A 15747-nucleotide genomic window follows, 5' to 3' on the forward strand; every position below is an offset into this window, starting at 1 on the left:
ACATCCTTGCTTTAGTCTGGATGGATGTTGTCACTCTGTGGTCTTCTTACCAAGGATGACAAAGGCACAGGTGGAAAAATAAGCAGACAATTCTAAATCATTTGGCAAAACAGACACTGTTTTGGACAAGTTGAACCAGCTGTGCCACTACAGGCCAACTTAAAGTGAGGCACGTGGTTAAATGATTTGTCCATTGCTCAGTGGGACTGATGAGATGTAGGTCTGTGCCTTCATTGTATTCAAATAAGGAATATATAACATTAAAGTTGATGAATGTTTATTGTTTATGTATCCTGCTGTGCATCTTTGACTGTAAATACAGTTACAGAACTAGAGATGATGCTGAGATTATTGCTTACGGCATCACACATAATCCAACCTGCGTACAATTACTGTCCTCAGAAAATAAATCTTCTTTAAAATATCCAGCAGTAAAGTTGAGCAGCAAGTGTCTTGTGAGACAAGAAATGTTTATGACGGCTTCATTTGAGCACATTTTTGTTATGGGAATTCATCTGCTGCGCAGATGTGCAAAGATCTTTGTTTTCCCACGTGGGCACAATGTACATAATAACATAATAAATCCTGCCCGGCAAAGATACTTCCATGTAAACTGGTTAACATGGCTGCTTACAAAATATATTCAACCTCTGGAGGTTACCTTGCCCCCTGGTCAATCGGGGTAAGGTTACACATCCGCTCCTTGACAGGAAACCACACGGATATTCTCAAGGATGATTTACAGCCTCAAGCAGTGTGATTAAAAGAAAAACCGAATGGCATATATAAGCAGAAACAAGACATCTCTTGCCACACCTCTTAAAGAGCAGAGTGACTGTTGAGAAATGTGATTAACAGACAAATAAGTCTTGCGCTTCTTCTACTGCTGTGATACTTCAACTCTCCCATTTTCTTTTTTTTTTCTATTTTATTTTGTGTGAAGAAACAATATGGCAGCTTGGTCACGAGTTCATTAGCATCTGCAGTACTGTAACAGCCATCTGAAATGGCAAAGGGCTCCTGGGACTTGGAAATGACAGCTTCCTGTTAGATATAACTCAATTCATCTGACTACTCTGGCACTGAATAAAGGTTTATAGCAGCAATTCCCCATCTCTTTAATGAGTTATGATCACAATGACAAATGTGGTCGATTCTTCCTCTTTTCATAATCATGCTTCATCTAAAGAAGTCTTTTATTAGGTTATCAATGTTTTTATAATCAATCAGGGACATAAAATGAATGGATATGATTGTCATTATCCCATAACAGCACAGTAGGGCACACTGTACATCATTCTTGCAGCCACCAGGAGTCAAGCTATTCCACCGAGGTCACAAACTCGCAGACTACAGCCAACCCAGGGTAGATATAAGCTGCAAACTAAGAGATCTGCCTAAAGCGCAAGAGAGAATAAATAGTAGTACCACGTCATCACTGATTAATCAGCACTTCTGTTGTTTGAAACTGTCCTCACATGCAGCATTTTTACACAGTGAGAGAACAAACTTCAAGAAAGCATACTGACTGTACACACCTGTCAAAAAAGAAAGAAACAATTTGAATTTGTATTTTATTGCACCTCATATGGATTGTATGACAGCTCAATTTCTTTGAGAGCTTTGCAAGAGAAAAACAATCTTCATTAATTAGGTTCCACCTTTCTTGTGTAGCAGTTGACAGATCAGCTCTGCAGGATGGTGCCTTCTCCTTCTACCTTTTTTTTTTTTTAGATTTCAACCATAAATCTCCAGTCTTTAGATTGAGCTCCAGACTGTTAGCTTCACATGTCAGTGAGATGATGTTTTTCCTGAAGAAAAGTTTGAACTTTGGTTTTTGCTTTTTTGTCAATTAAAAAATAAGGTAAAACAGAGCAGAGGAAGAATGGTTAAAAATCTGTGCTCAAATGTAATCTCTAAAGCCAAAAACCACAAACCAAGCCAGAAATCTGGGTGTTGTAAGGGACCCAGGCTTGAACTTCAACAACCATATCAAGTCAGTAATGAAGTCAGCCTACCATCACCTGAAGAATGTTTCAAAGATTACAGGACTAATGTGATGTAGAAAAGCTGGTCTAAGTATTCATCTACAGTAAACTTGATTAATGTAACAGTGTATTTACTGCTGGGCCTAAAAGATGGATCAGACAGCTGCAGCTGATTCAGAATGCTGCTGCTCGAGTCCTAAGAGCAGAAAAGTTGCTTTGACTTGTCCACCAGTCCACCAGTCCACCAGAAATCAAGCGGTAAAATGAAAGGGGTAAGAGGTAAAATGTCAAAATGTCACTCCCCCATCCCTCCCGCACACATTCTGTAATCAGATATCAATTTTCAACACTGGATTGCAAAAAATAAAAGTAAGAAATTAAATGAATAAATGTATGAATTTTTGCAAATCAGATTGACATAATTAGATCTGGAGTTTGATTCCCCATTTTGTGGAGTTGTTTCTCACTCTGCCTTCCCAAATGAATTCAGCCATCACAATGAGATTACAGAGTTGTTAAAGCCGGCTCTAACGGCCTTTGGTAGCAGATGATGCTGCATGAAAAGCAAGAATGCAATAATCCTTATCGAAAATAAGAAAATAAATGAACTAATCTGGAATACTTTGTCACTCCCACAGTTACGAGTTAAATAAGCCAAGCCGAGACAAATTTAACATGTAGTCTGATTTACACTTTGAAGAGATAGTAAAAGGTGATTAATCCAATTTACCTGAAAAGTATTTAATGTTTCTCACGTGAAAATATCATTGCTCATATATTCACTCTATACACACCTTGAGACGCAAGCGTATGGTGTTGCAGTCCCGAAGCGGGTTCAGTTTCAGCGTCTCCCCCAGGTTGTTGCAGCTGGAGCTCTGCTTCTGAAGCTCACAGCAAACACACACTCCATCGCTGTCAAACTTGAGCTGGGGGTGAGGAGGGGGGAACACACATCCACACTCAAGCAGGCATGCCACATACACAGAGACACACACACGCACAAATGCATGGACACACACAAACACACAGACAAACGCACAGATCAGACCTGAGCTTGTTTTCTGATACCATTTACCCATGTGGTCGATATATTATATGCATATTTACGCCTGACATGAACTATGTTTTCAGAGATTGTACAGAAAAAAAAGTTAGATTTCATACACATGAGTTACAGACTGTAATATACTGTAACAACAAGACAAAGGACTGTGAGGATATGATGAGCTTCTCTGGGAAGCATTGAGGAAGAGCACACCTCTGCTATGTGTCCCAGATTGAGAGAAAGCAGGACATGAACTTAACAAGTATGGGTTAATTACATTGGGGAGAGGAGATGAGAAACATTAATATTTCAGTCACGACTGGGGGAGGGTCTCTGGGGAGCCACATTAGGCAATGAAGTTGGTGTACTTGCCTGGTCCCACTTGCATAAGGAGAAAAGCTGCTTATAATGTAGAAGTGGTTGGGTTAGTGGGTTGGGTGCCTGATGAATCGCAGAGGGCTTCTTCAGTCATGAAATAGATACGAACCCCTGGCGCTGTGAATTCAGCTTAAACACATCAGTGAAGCATTTCATAATGAAAAGTTAGGAAACGCAGGGGCTTGATGTTTGGACAATTTGAAAAGAAAAAAAAGAGCTCAGTTTTCCCAAATTACATAAATGTGCTTCAGACTAAGTCAGTTCACACCTAGTTCACAGCATGTGTCCATAAAACATGTCAGAAGCCAGAAGTGATAGAGACTAATGAAAGATGAAGCGTGTTGTTTCAGTATGTGGATAAAAGCTTTTCCCAAAGTAACTCAGAGGTGCACTCTCTTGTATGGATGAAAAGTGATGGATATAACTGTTTGAAAAACAACAACAGTAACAAAAAGGTTCAATTCCTACCAACTGTCTCACTTCCATAAAGCTGGTCAGTCTCTGTATGAAGTGAAGTGGATGTCAAAATGCCACTTTAAGAAGTATTGATGCAGGCAACCTTTCCCACATATCCAACAGGCACTTCTGGTAAAGTATACTGACTCTTATCTGTACGTATAAATGCAATATTCAAGTCAGGATACCTCAACATCTGCTGCTGTGGTTCTATCACTCTTTTCTTATTACCCTTTGTTTAGTCTCCCAACTTCATTGCAGTGTAAAGCTAAATAACTGGAGGATCTATTTCCTGATCCAAGTCTTTTATCTGTGTCTCAGTCCTCTTTGCTTCTGGCAAAGACAGAAGTGATAATGGCGAGTCACTTGTCATAAACAAATAGTTCAGGTCAGTTTTGGTGCTGACTCATTTCTGCAGCCCGCTTAGAACAGAAGTGCTGCCTGTCAGACCATCATGTGCTGACATTTGTACATTTAAATACAACAAGTAACACATGACTATTACTCACTGACATGAAAGTTACTGGCCAGCAAAACTAAAAAACAACACAAGTCCTAAACTTCCAAGTTGCACATTACACCTTTTGAATTGATCTACCTCCCCTAAACCACAAACCCCTTGAACCCCAAGTTGGGGATGATGAATGATGGGTAATCACTGTAAGAGCAAGCAATAACATAATCTTACAATCAACTGTTGCTATTAGAAACCAAACTATTCTTGTTTGTAGGCACACTTGTTTGTTTTTAGGCCAGAATATCCCTAACTGCAAAAGCAAATATGGTGTAAGCGTATATGGCATAGTTGTTCTTATTTCAGTGCTCAGTATGAAAAGAACAACTGCACATATATGGAGGAATGTTATCTACATATGTGCAAAATATCAGCATCTACAGAAACAGGCAATCTGTGCATACACACTAAGTGGCGTTCACACTGAACCTTGTGCACACCCTCCACAGATGACATTTCTGATTCCAGCAACAAACATCCAATTCCCTGACACTACGTCTAGAGCTAGACTACTGTGATTGGCTTAAATCAAAACAAACAGGTCACCCCATGCTGTCTCACTGACTCTGGGCCTGCTCACTTTTAGGGACTTCTTCTGTAGATTAGTAGGTGCAGGTCCTCTCCTCGGGCTGGTGCCTCCCCTCAACTCCTTCATCCTGCATATCAGCATTCCTGACTGGACCAGTTCAGCTCCAATCATGCTATGGACAGCAATTAACTGCACCCGCTGTTATAGAACTGCAGTAGGACTGTTACTCAGGGCAGCTGTAATTTGGCGTGGGCATCTTGCCATTATGCCTCTTGTTAGACTTGTTTGTTATGTGTGCTTTGTTTGAATTAACCGGTTGTAGCTGTGCTGCTTACAAATGAGAAGTTGCAAGGAGCACTAAACAATGGTACATCAAGAGTATGTGTATCGAGTCCTTTGTTTCAACCACCAGATCCACTAACAACAGAGTTGTTCACTTTTGATGGTTAAATTTGGGTAGGTAGCACACTGTTTCATTCACAAAGCTTTTAAGATTAGAACGACCTAATGTGACTCTGATTTTTTTTTTTTTTGCTCGTTTTTATTCTTAATTTCATTGTTTCAACACAAAAAGACCTTGATGACCTCTTGATATCATATTTTTGTTTTAACTCTAGATAATACATTTTGTAACCCTAAGCCATGTCCACTGTGATGTATTTCCCCTTTTACGTGACTGAGTTGAGTTGTAACAGCAACATTTATCCTCATAAAACAGTACTGATAGTGGGCAGCCAGAACATTTTCGAGTGATGTTCTTATGTTATCATGAAGTAATTACGGACCCACAACTGTATCGGCCGATTCAGCTTTTTGAATGCAACTGGCCTATCGACAAGGTAGATAACGTCAACCAATGGCAGTGGCCAGTACTTATCTTTTGTGTCCTGGTTGTGTTGCACTCATTTTTGCCCTGGAACTGAAACTGAAATAGTTGTGCTAATCAATAAAATATTAGTAACTTGAAATAATCTATATTTTTTTGTTTTCATTGGCTGCATTAAGAGGACACACAAGTATCATGTTTGTGTATTCTAAATACTCAACCAAGAGGCAACTTCATTATCACATGAACTTTTACCATTTCATATCCATAGAAACCAAAAATATTTGCAATATATTTCTAATGCAAAAAAGACAAATTCTAAGTCCAACATCATCCCATAGTGATGCTTTGTGGGATGCACTTTACAATAAACCACGATCCTCCCCAACCGTAACCCACCTGTCCAACCTCCGAACACTGAAGGATAAAGTACAAGCTTGTGCGTGTCGGAGGAGCTTTTGCTGGGAAATGTTGAGTTTGTGCATATCCGTGGTTTCCTAAAAAAGTTAAATGGTAACATTTTACTGATGAGACTGGATTTTAATGTGTGCTCTCACTCACTGAGTTTAAACTGAAAAGGACGATCTTGATTTCTTTACTTTCTTGTTGCTATTCAACATTTATCATCAACTTTTCAAGCCTTAAAAACAGTCACATTAAAGATGCGCTGGGAAGTTGATTATTTTTAAACCTGCGTTGTTTAAATTTGTCTTTACTTGCTAGCAGTTGTCTTCCTCATAAGCTTTTGGTTCGTTTCTTGGTGCGTTAGGGTTTTCTGTAGATCAGAATAGAATAAAAAGATTGACAGAAAAATCTGCCTAGCCTCACACGTATGTCTTCATAAGTGTTAATTTTGATTAAATACTCCTCAGAGTACCTTTACGTGATAGTTTCTAAGTGGGAATTGCATGGGTCAATGTCCATTTGGTCTCACCAGCTGACAGTCTTCCAAAGAGTTGACAAGCTGAGCGTTCTGGCAGGAGAGGATGGAACCCGCCAGGTTGAGCATCACACACACTGCAGACAGCAGCATGAAGAATGTGATCTGTGACAGACAAACAGGAGGGAGGGGAGACAGTAATTAGAGAATATCGCACAATGTCAAAATGTTACTGCTTGCTGCTGCCTATACTGATTTACGACTGTTTTCCCTCTGATATTTTGTTTGAAAGTAACTGTAAGACCTGAGGCCCAGCGTACTCTTCTGGTACCTTTTCTTTACCCTCATTGTAACTCGCAGCCATTTCAACAGATCGCCATAAAGGAAATTAGGGCTGAAGTGAAGAGAAATCAATAACCTCTTTCTCTCCAGACCTCCAGCGTCTAAAGTTAGATGAAATTTGAAAAACATTTTGTACAAAGACACTGGAACCAGCTTATCACAGGGTGGATTTTACAAAGTCCACAGTGAATTCTTTCTATTTTCCACAACACGAGAACAATTCCAAAGCAGATATTGTCAGTTAGTGTAAAACATGGTTCCAAATGTTAAGCTGGCACCTTTTTCGACCTCTTTTCCCCAATGTAATAAAGCTACTGTTGCTCAGAGGTCAAGCACAACGGAAATAGTTTTTATAGATATCAGCGAACAACCAGGAAAATGCAAGCTAGAAATTATGTTTGTTTTTTTTGGAAGATTCTGATGACCGCAGCACATAATGAATTTAATTAAAAACTACAACATTGACCTATTTCCAAAATCACTTGCTAAGTGTTGGGACCGGAAGACAGCAGTGCTTGGAGGACATCGGAGGAACTAGGCGGAAAGGTGATTGAGAACACACCAACAGATGGGGAGGAGGAGAGACTCACAAGGAGAGGAAGAGGGGAAGGAACTGGAGATGACATGTAATAAACAGATGGAGCGATAAGTTTAAATGCTTTTTACCACAATAGAAAATTGAAAGATTGAGAGTGTGATGGTTGAGATGCACTCCTTGGATGGCAAAGAGGGAAAACAGGGGATGAGGAAGAAGATGCAGACAAACAAAAAAAAGGTAATACAAGAAAGAAATTAGACAAGCATTAGCAGAAAGTGACACAGACATACAAAAGAGGATAGAGAACGAACGTGTCTGTGTAGTCCCACGGTGCCAGGGTGGTAATGATGTGTAGATCTGATTAATTAGGATTTCATGTGAATGTGACATCGAACTGTGAGGTTCCCCGGTTGATCAGCTGCACTGGAACAAAATCAGTCCTCCAGGAGAACAACGGAACAGTTTGGCTCTAACAAACCTAACATTAATCACCAAAAGCCATCTCCAAGAAATGGAAACACACATAATAAAGTAAAAAATAGGGGACCCTGAATGGGATTAGGCAGGTATGGAAAACGGATGGATGGTGTTAGACTACAACTTCAGCATCTCAAAAAGAAACTCAAATCTCATAAAAGGCACTCTCAGCTGGCCTGGCTGCTGCAACATAGAATAGTGAAGTCTAAAGTATAGCACAAACAAGGGGGGGGGGGGGGGCGACTTTACTTTGCTCTCTGGTACCAACTTTGTTGTTCAACTGTAGAACATAGCTATTTGCTGATATTTTAAGGTTAAAAACCTCTTATAAAATGACTTAACTAAGGAATACATACAGCATACAGAGTTAGCTTACCTACAGAACACCAGCTGACTGATGGAATATTTTTCTAAAAATACACTCTTCTTTGCTGACATACTTAACCAGTGTGACACTGTGCCAAATAAATACCTCTTGCACATTAAAAATCATTGGCTCCTTTAAATCAATGAACAGTATTTGTCTACATGTGCAGTGACAAGTGTTTTAAAGCTCACTAATTGAGCTGTGAAAAGCAGAAAGTATGCAAAATCACTTATGCAAGGGTGTCTTACACTGTACGATATTGAAGCAATTTTCTGCTGCCAACCTTAATTAGTTTGTTTTTCATGCAGACTACAACAAGTAAATGTGAGTGCTTCTAAAAGTGTAGATGAGTAAACACATGTTCCATAATGTTCAGACCGAGATTTGCCACAACAACCAGACTGGTTCATACAGTATTGATGAGCGCGACGGCAACGGTGAACATTTGCAGAGTGCTATTCAACAGAAGGGAATAGCATAAAGCATCCTCATTAGCTGCAGAAACGTTCAACTTAAATGATACCCTAACAATAACTATCCGAACGAGGATATTGTAATGCACAAAGCAGTGACAGTAAAAGCTCCCTCCCCGACTCATAAGCGATGCTTTCATAAAACTTCACCAGGTTTCCCTTGTTGCCTGCAGAGAAAGTCAGATCCAATACTATGCTTCAAACAATAACCAGCAGCGATTCTAACAGAAGAGGAAAACGTTTTCTCTTTAACAAGGCTCCAGTGACCGCTGGAGTGCCATTATATCGTGCTGCTTTAGAGGGTTGCTTAATTCTGAATGAAAATAAATGTATTTTTAATCAAAAATGAACCTTTATTGGAATTTACAGCTACAATAAAAAGCACACAACCATGAGACATAGAGCTAATGTAACTACAGTAAATGTAATGGATCAGACAGATACATCCAAACAATTGTTTTTTAATAAGAATTGTAAAAAACTCTTACAATAAATTCTTCTGATTTGAGCTAGCTGTGCGATTCCAAATGTCACCTATGGACCCCAACGTTTTCTCTCTCCCAAGCTGATCGTCATGCATGGCCCCACACAAATGCCTTCTCATTACCATGTGGGATCACATAGCACCATTTAGCAGCCAGTCATTAATTACTGCTGTGCTGCCCTCTGCATGCAAAAGAGAAACACACACACACATAAACAAAAAGGCACAAACACAACTCTTGGTTGCTGTGACAGCCAAACCAGATTTACGCTGCATGTCATCATCACATCGTTTAGCACTCACTGCGGAGGACAATACACCATAATACAATCACCATCCATCTCTATGACACACATAGATTACATAGGAGGACCCAAGGTTCAGGTGTGCCACCGTAATTCCCCATAACTGTCACTGAGGTCGAAATTGTTTGGTAGATTTCCTTCATCTTCAAAATGCAAAGATTAGTGAGGTGTTTTGGATGAACGCACACAGAAAAGAAGTGGTTCTTATCTGCAAGGGGGTCAGATACTAAAGTGGACTGAATTTGTAGAGTAGACCCCTTGGATGTTTTAAGGACCACTGAATACTGGGTTCAAGGAAAGTGCTTGTAAAATGCTGCTTTATATTTAATCATAGCCACAAGTAAGTAGTGTTGTTAAGAGTTTGTTGACTTATTGCTAAGTCTGTTCACACTTGAACGTGTTGAAGTGAGACCAATGACTTTGCCCTTCTAGTCTTTCAACTTACTGAAGTGAATCAAACTCCGTTATTTTGCATAACTTATCATACTGAGAAAAAAAACACTGCTTTACTATGGATTTTGGACAAGAAAAGATTAGTCTTTTTTTTTTTACAAATGTATAAACATGGAAAAATAATGTCATAGCTCAGCATCATTCAAAAGTGAATGGGGAGTTATTGAATAAAAAAAACAAAAAAAAACACCCTTATTGTTTTTTTGCTCCTAGTCTACTTTGTCTGGTATGTGTTTTTTCTGAAGGAAGATTGATCCGGGCGCATTTGTAGCCGTCACACTCAGGCCACACTGTTACAAATATTATGTTGCATGTTGTCGGCTGCAGGGGGACCTGATGGACCCTCACAGACTGGTGACGGTGACAACAGTTACATAAACGATTGGAAACATAATACATAAATTGCCTTTTGCACTCTGTCGTGTTGGATTAATGTTCCTACAGTAGCCTAGAAAGGACAACCCAAATTGGCCCCAGAGAGAGCCCTTTCTTATTTTGGCTTTCACAGTTTCTCCCATGTGCTTGGAAAGGAGGGGAATATTCACTTGGTTGTTATCTGTAACTTTAAATCGAATCAAATCAAATCAAATTTAATTGTATAGCACATTTCATGTACAAAACAATTCAAAGTGCTTCACATAAAATAAAAGCATTGCAGCAGGGAGTGGAAGAAGCATTAAAAATACATCAAAGAATATAAAGAGAAACAAATAAAATAATTTAAATGAATTTAAAAACAAGCAACAGTCCAGATAAATTAAAAGATATCATGCAGATTTCATGCATAGACACATGAGAAAAGAAATGTTTTTAACCTGGATTTAAAAATGTCTCCATTTGGTGAAAGTTTAATCTCCACTGGCAGTTTGTTCCACTTGTTTGCAGCATAACAGCTAAATGCTGCTTCTCCGTGTTTAGTCTGGACTCTGGACTGGACCAGCTGACCTGAGTCCTTGGATCTAAGAGCTAATAACTAGACAGCTAATCTTTAATACTAGACATCTCTAAGTCTCACACACTGGTTTTCCATTGCTCTCTGGTTCAGAGATGAGAAGCAAAAAGGTGAGAAGTTTTAGTTAAGGAGCTTAAGAGGTGAATTGTGCCCCTTATTGAGGGAAGCAGGCTAGCTACCCACCTGTTTCCAGTCTTTGTGCCATCTTAACCTAAATGTCTAATGGTTAAAGCCTTACAACTATCAGACATTAGAGAGGTATACTGATGCTCTTCCCTATACCTTTAGTTTCATAAAAAGGAGTTTCATTGGATTTGAAAAACCTCAATAAAACTGTCAAATCAGTGCATTTTACGCAAAGGCTAACATCAGAATTCACAAAACATCACTACCTTGCATGCCGGCTACTCAAATGCATCTCAGCTTTATATTCCAAATCTCTTACCATCTGTGCGTGCTGCCTCCAACATAAACAAAAAACCAGGCTCATTCATCACCTCTGTTTATTTGAAGAAGCACAGGTCAAAGATAAGATAAGCATCTCAGTGAGGAAACTGGAGGATGCAGCTGCAGCAGATTGTTATATGGCAGACTTTCATCACTTCATTCAAAGCCGGCTAATAAAAGATACAAATATATCTGATAGAAAAAAAGAGGAGAGGAAATTGAGGAATCCTTTGTTATTAACTGACAATTTCAGGAGTATTTTTAGGCAGAAATGAATTAATATTTCATGGACATAAGGTTGCAGTTGTATATCATAATAGCATAGTTATAACAAGACAACACACAAGTTGAATATATGGTTCACATTGTAATTTTGTTTATTTATGGGCCTAAAAGTAATTAAAATATAAATCTATTATACCTTGTTACTTCTTTTTTATGCAATGAACTTAAAAAGAAAAAATAAATAGAAATTGTAGCAGATACAAAATAACAAGCTCTGTTTAATTATACCTCTCAACAGCCCTTCTTGGTAAAACCCCTTTACTTTATCCAGACATTGCTTTGCACATGTTCAGATGTCGATTTTTTTCTGATAATGTGGCAGCTTAGGTTCCCATCTGAACTCTCCCCTGTCAAGTCTGTGCATCATCACTGCACAGTGGCACTATACTGCTTTCCTGCAGGTTTTGATTTACCTTCCCAGCAGACATGGACTTTTGTCTGCGTGTTCTCTTGCTGTCCACATCATCATTACATCAACAGTTGCCCTTTTCAGACAGTTAAAACTGAGAGCTGGAAGCGCTTTAATAACTTTTTATAGCAGCCTCTCCCTGCTTTTTGGCATCAGTGACGTTTGTTTCAGAACTTAGGACATTTGATTGTGTTACCAAAATTGAACAAGCAGAAAATTGATCATCAAAGATGACATCTATAATGACAGTTACTGTCCAACCTAGCAAGTCCCAACAAGTCATTTAAGGCTTAAGAAGTCGTAAGGTTGGAAGACTCTACAAGACTTTAGTGAACCCCACAACATTTTCTGAGGAGCAATGTCAATGTGTGCAAAACTGTGTGTGCAGGAAAAAATGCCACAGCGTATATAAAAGCACTCAGTTATATATATATAAAACAGACGTGTGCAACACTGAAGCGCATTACTATGGAGATACATCAAATAAACTTGTGCAAAAAAACCTTCAAGCATGTTTCAGTGCCACAGATTATCTGCTTTTGCTTCACTGAGCAAAGCAAATGATGGAATTCAAACACTCATCAGCTCATCAAAGATGCATCAGAAAGTACAAACCATAGCATGTAATGCAATTTACTGTACAACTCAGCAACCTTCAGGAGTGCACATGGTGCATTTTAAGCTGAAAAATCACAGGGACTTATGCTATGAATATGAACAACAAATTGTCTAGTTTTAGTCAAGCTCACTATGAAAAGACAAAATAAGTTGGATTCTTGATTGTAATTTAGGGCTGCAGATGTTTCTTGATTGCTTATTTCAAAGAAAAAAAAAATTAATATCAAAGTTATTTCTTTATGTCAGAATTTATGTCAAACATACACATGAAAAGCGAGTGCCCATATGAGCACCATATTCAATGTTTTTTTCTCGTTTCTCTATGAACAAATACACAGACGAGTATTCACCTATTGGAAGTCAAACTCCAGAGAATCATGAAAGTATTCAGCAGACAAACTCATTACTAAACAATGTCTAAAATTGTGCACTCTAACAACATTTCGAGAAGCCTCTTTGAAAAGACTTTTTGACCTACTGCAGCAGTTTATTTTTTATTTTGGAGAGCAAAATAACAGTTAATAGGCAGAATAAACAGCTGGTCAGATGGGAATTGACAAAAGGGGAATTTGAATCCTTGCATCCTCTGACTGCAGTACAAATTAGTATTTAGTCTGCAGCAGCACTGCGACACAACACAATTTATTTTCAATTATCCCTGAGCCACAAGAGATGGAAGCAATGTTGTTTTGTTTTGCTGCTGCTCGGCATATCGCACACCGTCTGATACAGTTTTCCTCCGACACTGAATATCAATCCTCCAGCCCCTGCAGAGCTCAGACACATCTGTGCACAAAAAGCATTTAAAGAACAATAAGATCCACTCTGAATATTGATTTTGAGGGATTAGTGGTAGGCTATATTTCGGGATTATTCACTGGAGCTTCCACAATGTCGAAAACTGTTTGGTAAAAATGTTAAGTCACACACAGCCCTGGGGTTTAGCCACAATCAGAAAAGAAAACAAAGGGTTTCTCGCTGTGTCCCCCTGACTGACTTTAAAAACATCACAGAAAGCAGATCCAGTGCAGCAACAGCTGGTTCTCATTGGTTCACACTCTTTCTCTGAGGTAGCCTTCTGCTCTCTGCTCCAAAGAGGGCCTTTGTGTATATTTATATATGTAAGTGAGTGGAGTGTGTGTGTGCGTCCAGACAACATCATCAGGATTAGGTGTGATAGAAGTTGAGTGACTTGAGTTCAGTGCTGGTCCAAATAAACAGAGGAGGTGTTGATACTAACTCTCAGCAGCAGAGCCCAGGGGACATCACACTAAACCAGACGTAATGACTTTACAATGTGCATATTGCAGTATTGGCCGTACCACCCATAATGTCTCCACCCACTATGCTACTGCTTTAGGTCACATTGCCTTATTTCTTTCATTAGTCTGTTAGATTTGATATTATTCTTGTTTGTTTTTATTGATTGACTCTTTGTTATGTTATTATTGTTGATGAACCGCTATACTGATGTCAAATGCTCTCCTCACAACAAGGAAGATCTAATCTAAATCTAAACAGTAAAAGAACCTTAATTCTGCTGGGAAATAGCCTCATCACAGGAGATGTACAGATACCATGCACTGAAAAACACCTGAACACACATCAGTTTGCAGAAACCATGACTCAAACCTGACAAAAGGTTAGAGAAGCCCAGTCTCACATGAACACCTTTGTTTGGTGACATTTCCAAAACATAGTAGTGTCACAGTAAAGGTGCAGAAAAATGTGAGATGGTAATATGTTTCATTGTCTGTTATTTCGTATGAGGAGGCATTCAGGTTTTGGGAGTATGTAAGCATGTATTTATTCATGTTTAAGCTCAATCATCTGTTCTTTATCCAAGAACCCAAACCATCATTTAGAACCTCCCTCCCTCCCTCCCTCCCTCCCAGATGGGTCCGATGGGACTCAAATTTGATTCTCTTGCACAGCAATCAAGACTTCTTTCCTTTTTTACAGGCATTCCTGAAGAATGAATAGTTGTGTAACATAGTTGTGTCACTTTTGTAACAGTTTCATACTGTATTATACTAAATGTAAGCATGTAAAAACATACAAAGGAAAACAAAAGCATGTGGTGTTCTCTCCGGGTACTCCGGCTTCCTCCCACTGTCCAAAAACATGCATGTTAGGTTAATTGGTGTCTCTAAAATTGTCCTTAGGAGTGAGTGTGAGCGTGTGTGTGTGGTTGTTCGTCTCGTTTGTCTCTGTGTGGCCCTGTGATGGACTGACGACCTGTCCAGGGTGTACCCCGCCAGTCACCCAATGACCCCCGCGACCCAACAGTTGGATTAAGCAGGTATAGAAAGTGGATGGATGTCTAGAGGTCTTTTATGCTGTGCACTAATATAGCTATTGCATACTCAGATGTGACATTGCATTAACAGATGAGAGGCAATTAATACAGTGAGCAGAAAAACAAACATCGAAGACATCATCAAACGTTGCACATTCTCAGTACTGTTAGTCATTTTACTACTAGATGTGACTAAATTCACAAAGATGTAGCTTTCTAACAGCATATTTTCTCCCTAAATTGACGTATTTGCTATTCAGCATGACACTGGGGTTAAAGGAACAGTTCACTATTTAAGACCTTGAGTCCCAGTTCCAGCTTGTTTATCAAGAATAAGAAATGAGGAGACCATTTTCACAACAATAGCTCATTTCTATCCATTTTGGCTGTTTTCGCTGGTCCATCCTGCTGCTACAGACAGGGTTCCATTGGGCACTCTGTTCAATGTCCTTAAAACAATACTAATGTTAATTTTAAAGAAAAGGTCAACTCACCGGGTGGTTAGTGGTATTAAAAAAAAAATGTCGGTGCATTTTATGGTTTTCCATCCGTGTAATCCGTGTTCTTTGCTGTTCAGGAACTATTTTTCATGCTAAATCACGACGCACGTACACATCCGCTCTATATTTAAGTCTGAGGCTCTAGCCCTGGCGCAGTGATCTGACAGTGAAAGTGAAAGTGA

General features: G+C 39.1%; 1 protein-coding gene across 2 annotated transcripts in view; it reads right to left on the reverse strand.

Annotated features, from left to right (window-relative positions):
* Window positions 1–15747, reverse strand: part of fam189a1 (family with sequence similarity 189 member A1) — a 106096-nt gene that overhangs the window by 12709 nt on the left and 77640 nt on the right. Inside the window, exons 3-4 of one of the 2 annotated variants that reach the window (XM_075457320.1) lie at window positions 6671–6781; window positions 2783–2914 (exon numbers count right to left, since the gene is read on the reverse strand). In XM_075457320.1, the coding sequence (XP_075313435.1) occupies window positions 2783–2914; window positions 6671–6781 (243 nt within the window). Of the gene's footprint in view, window positions 1–2782; window positions 2948–6670; window positions 6782–15747 lie in introns of both variants that reach the window. The other variant, XM_075457241.1, reaches the window with a different exon arrangement.

This window comes from Odontesthes bonariensis, chromosome 1, assembly GCF_027942865.1.
Source record: "Odontesthes bonariensis isolate fOdoBon6 chromosome 1, fOdoBon6.hap1, whole genome shotgun sequence".
Lineage (NCBI taxonomy): Eukaryota > Metazoa > Chordata > Actinopteri > Atheriniformes > Atherinopsidae > Odontesthes > Odontesthes bonariensis.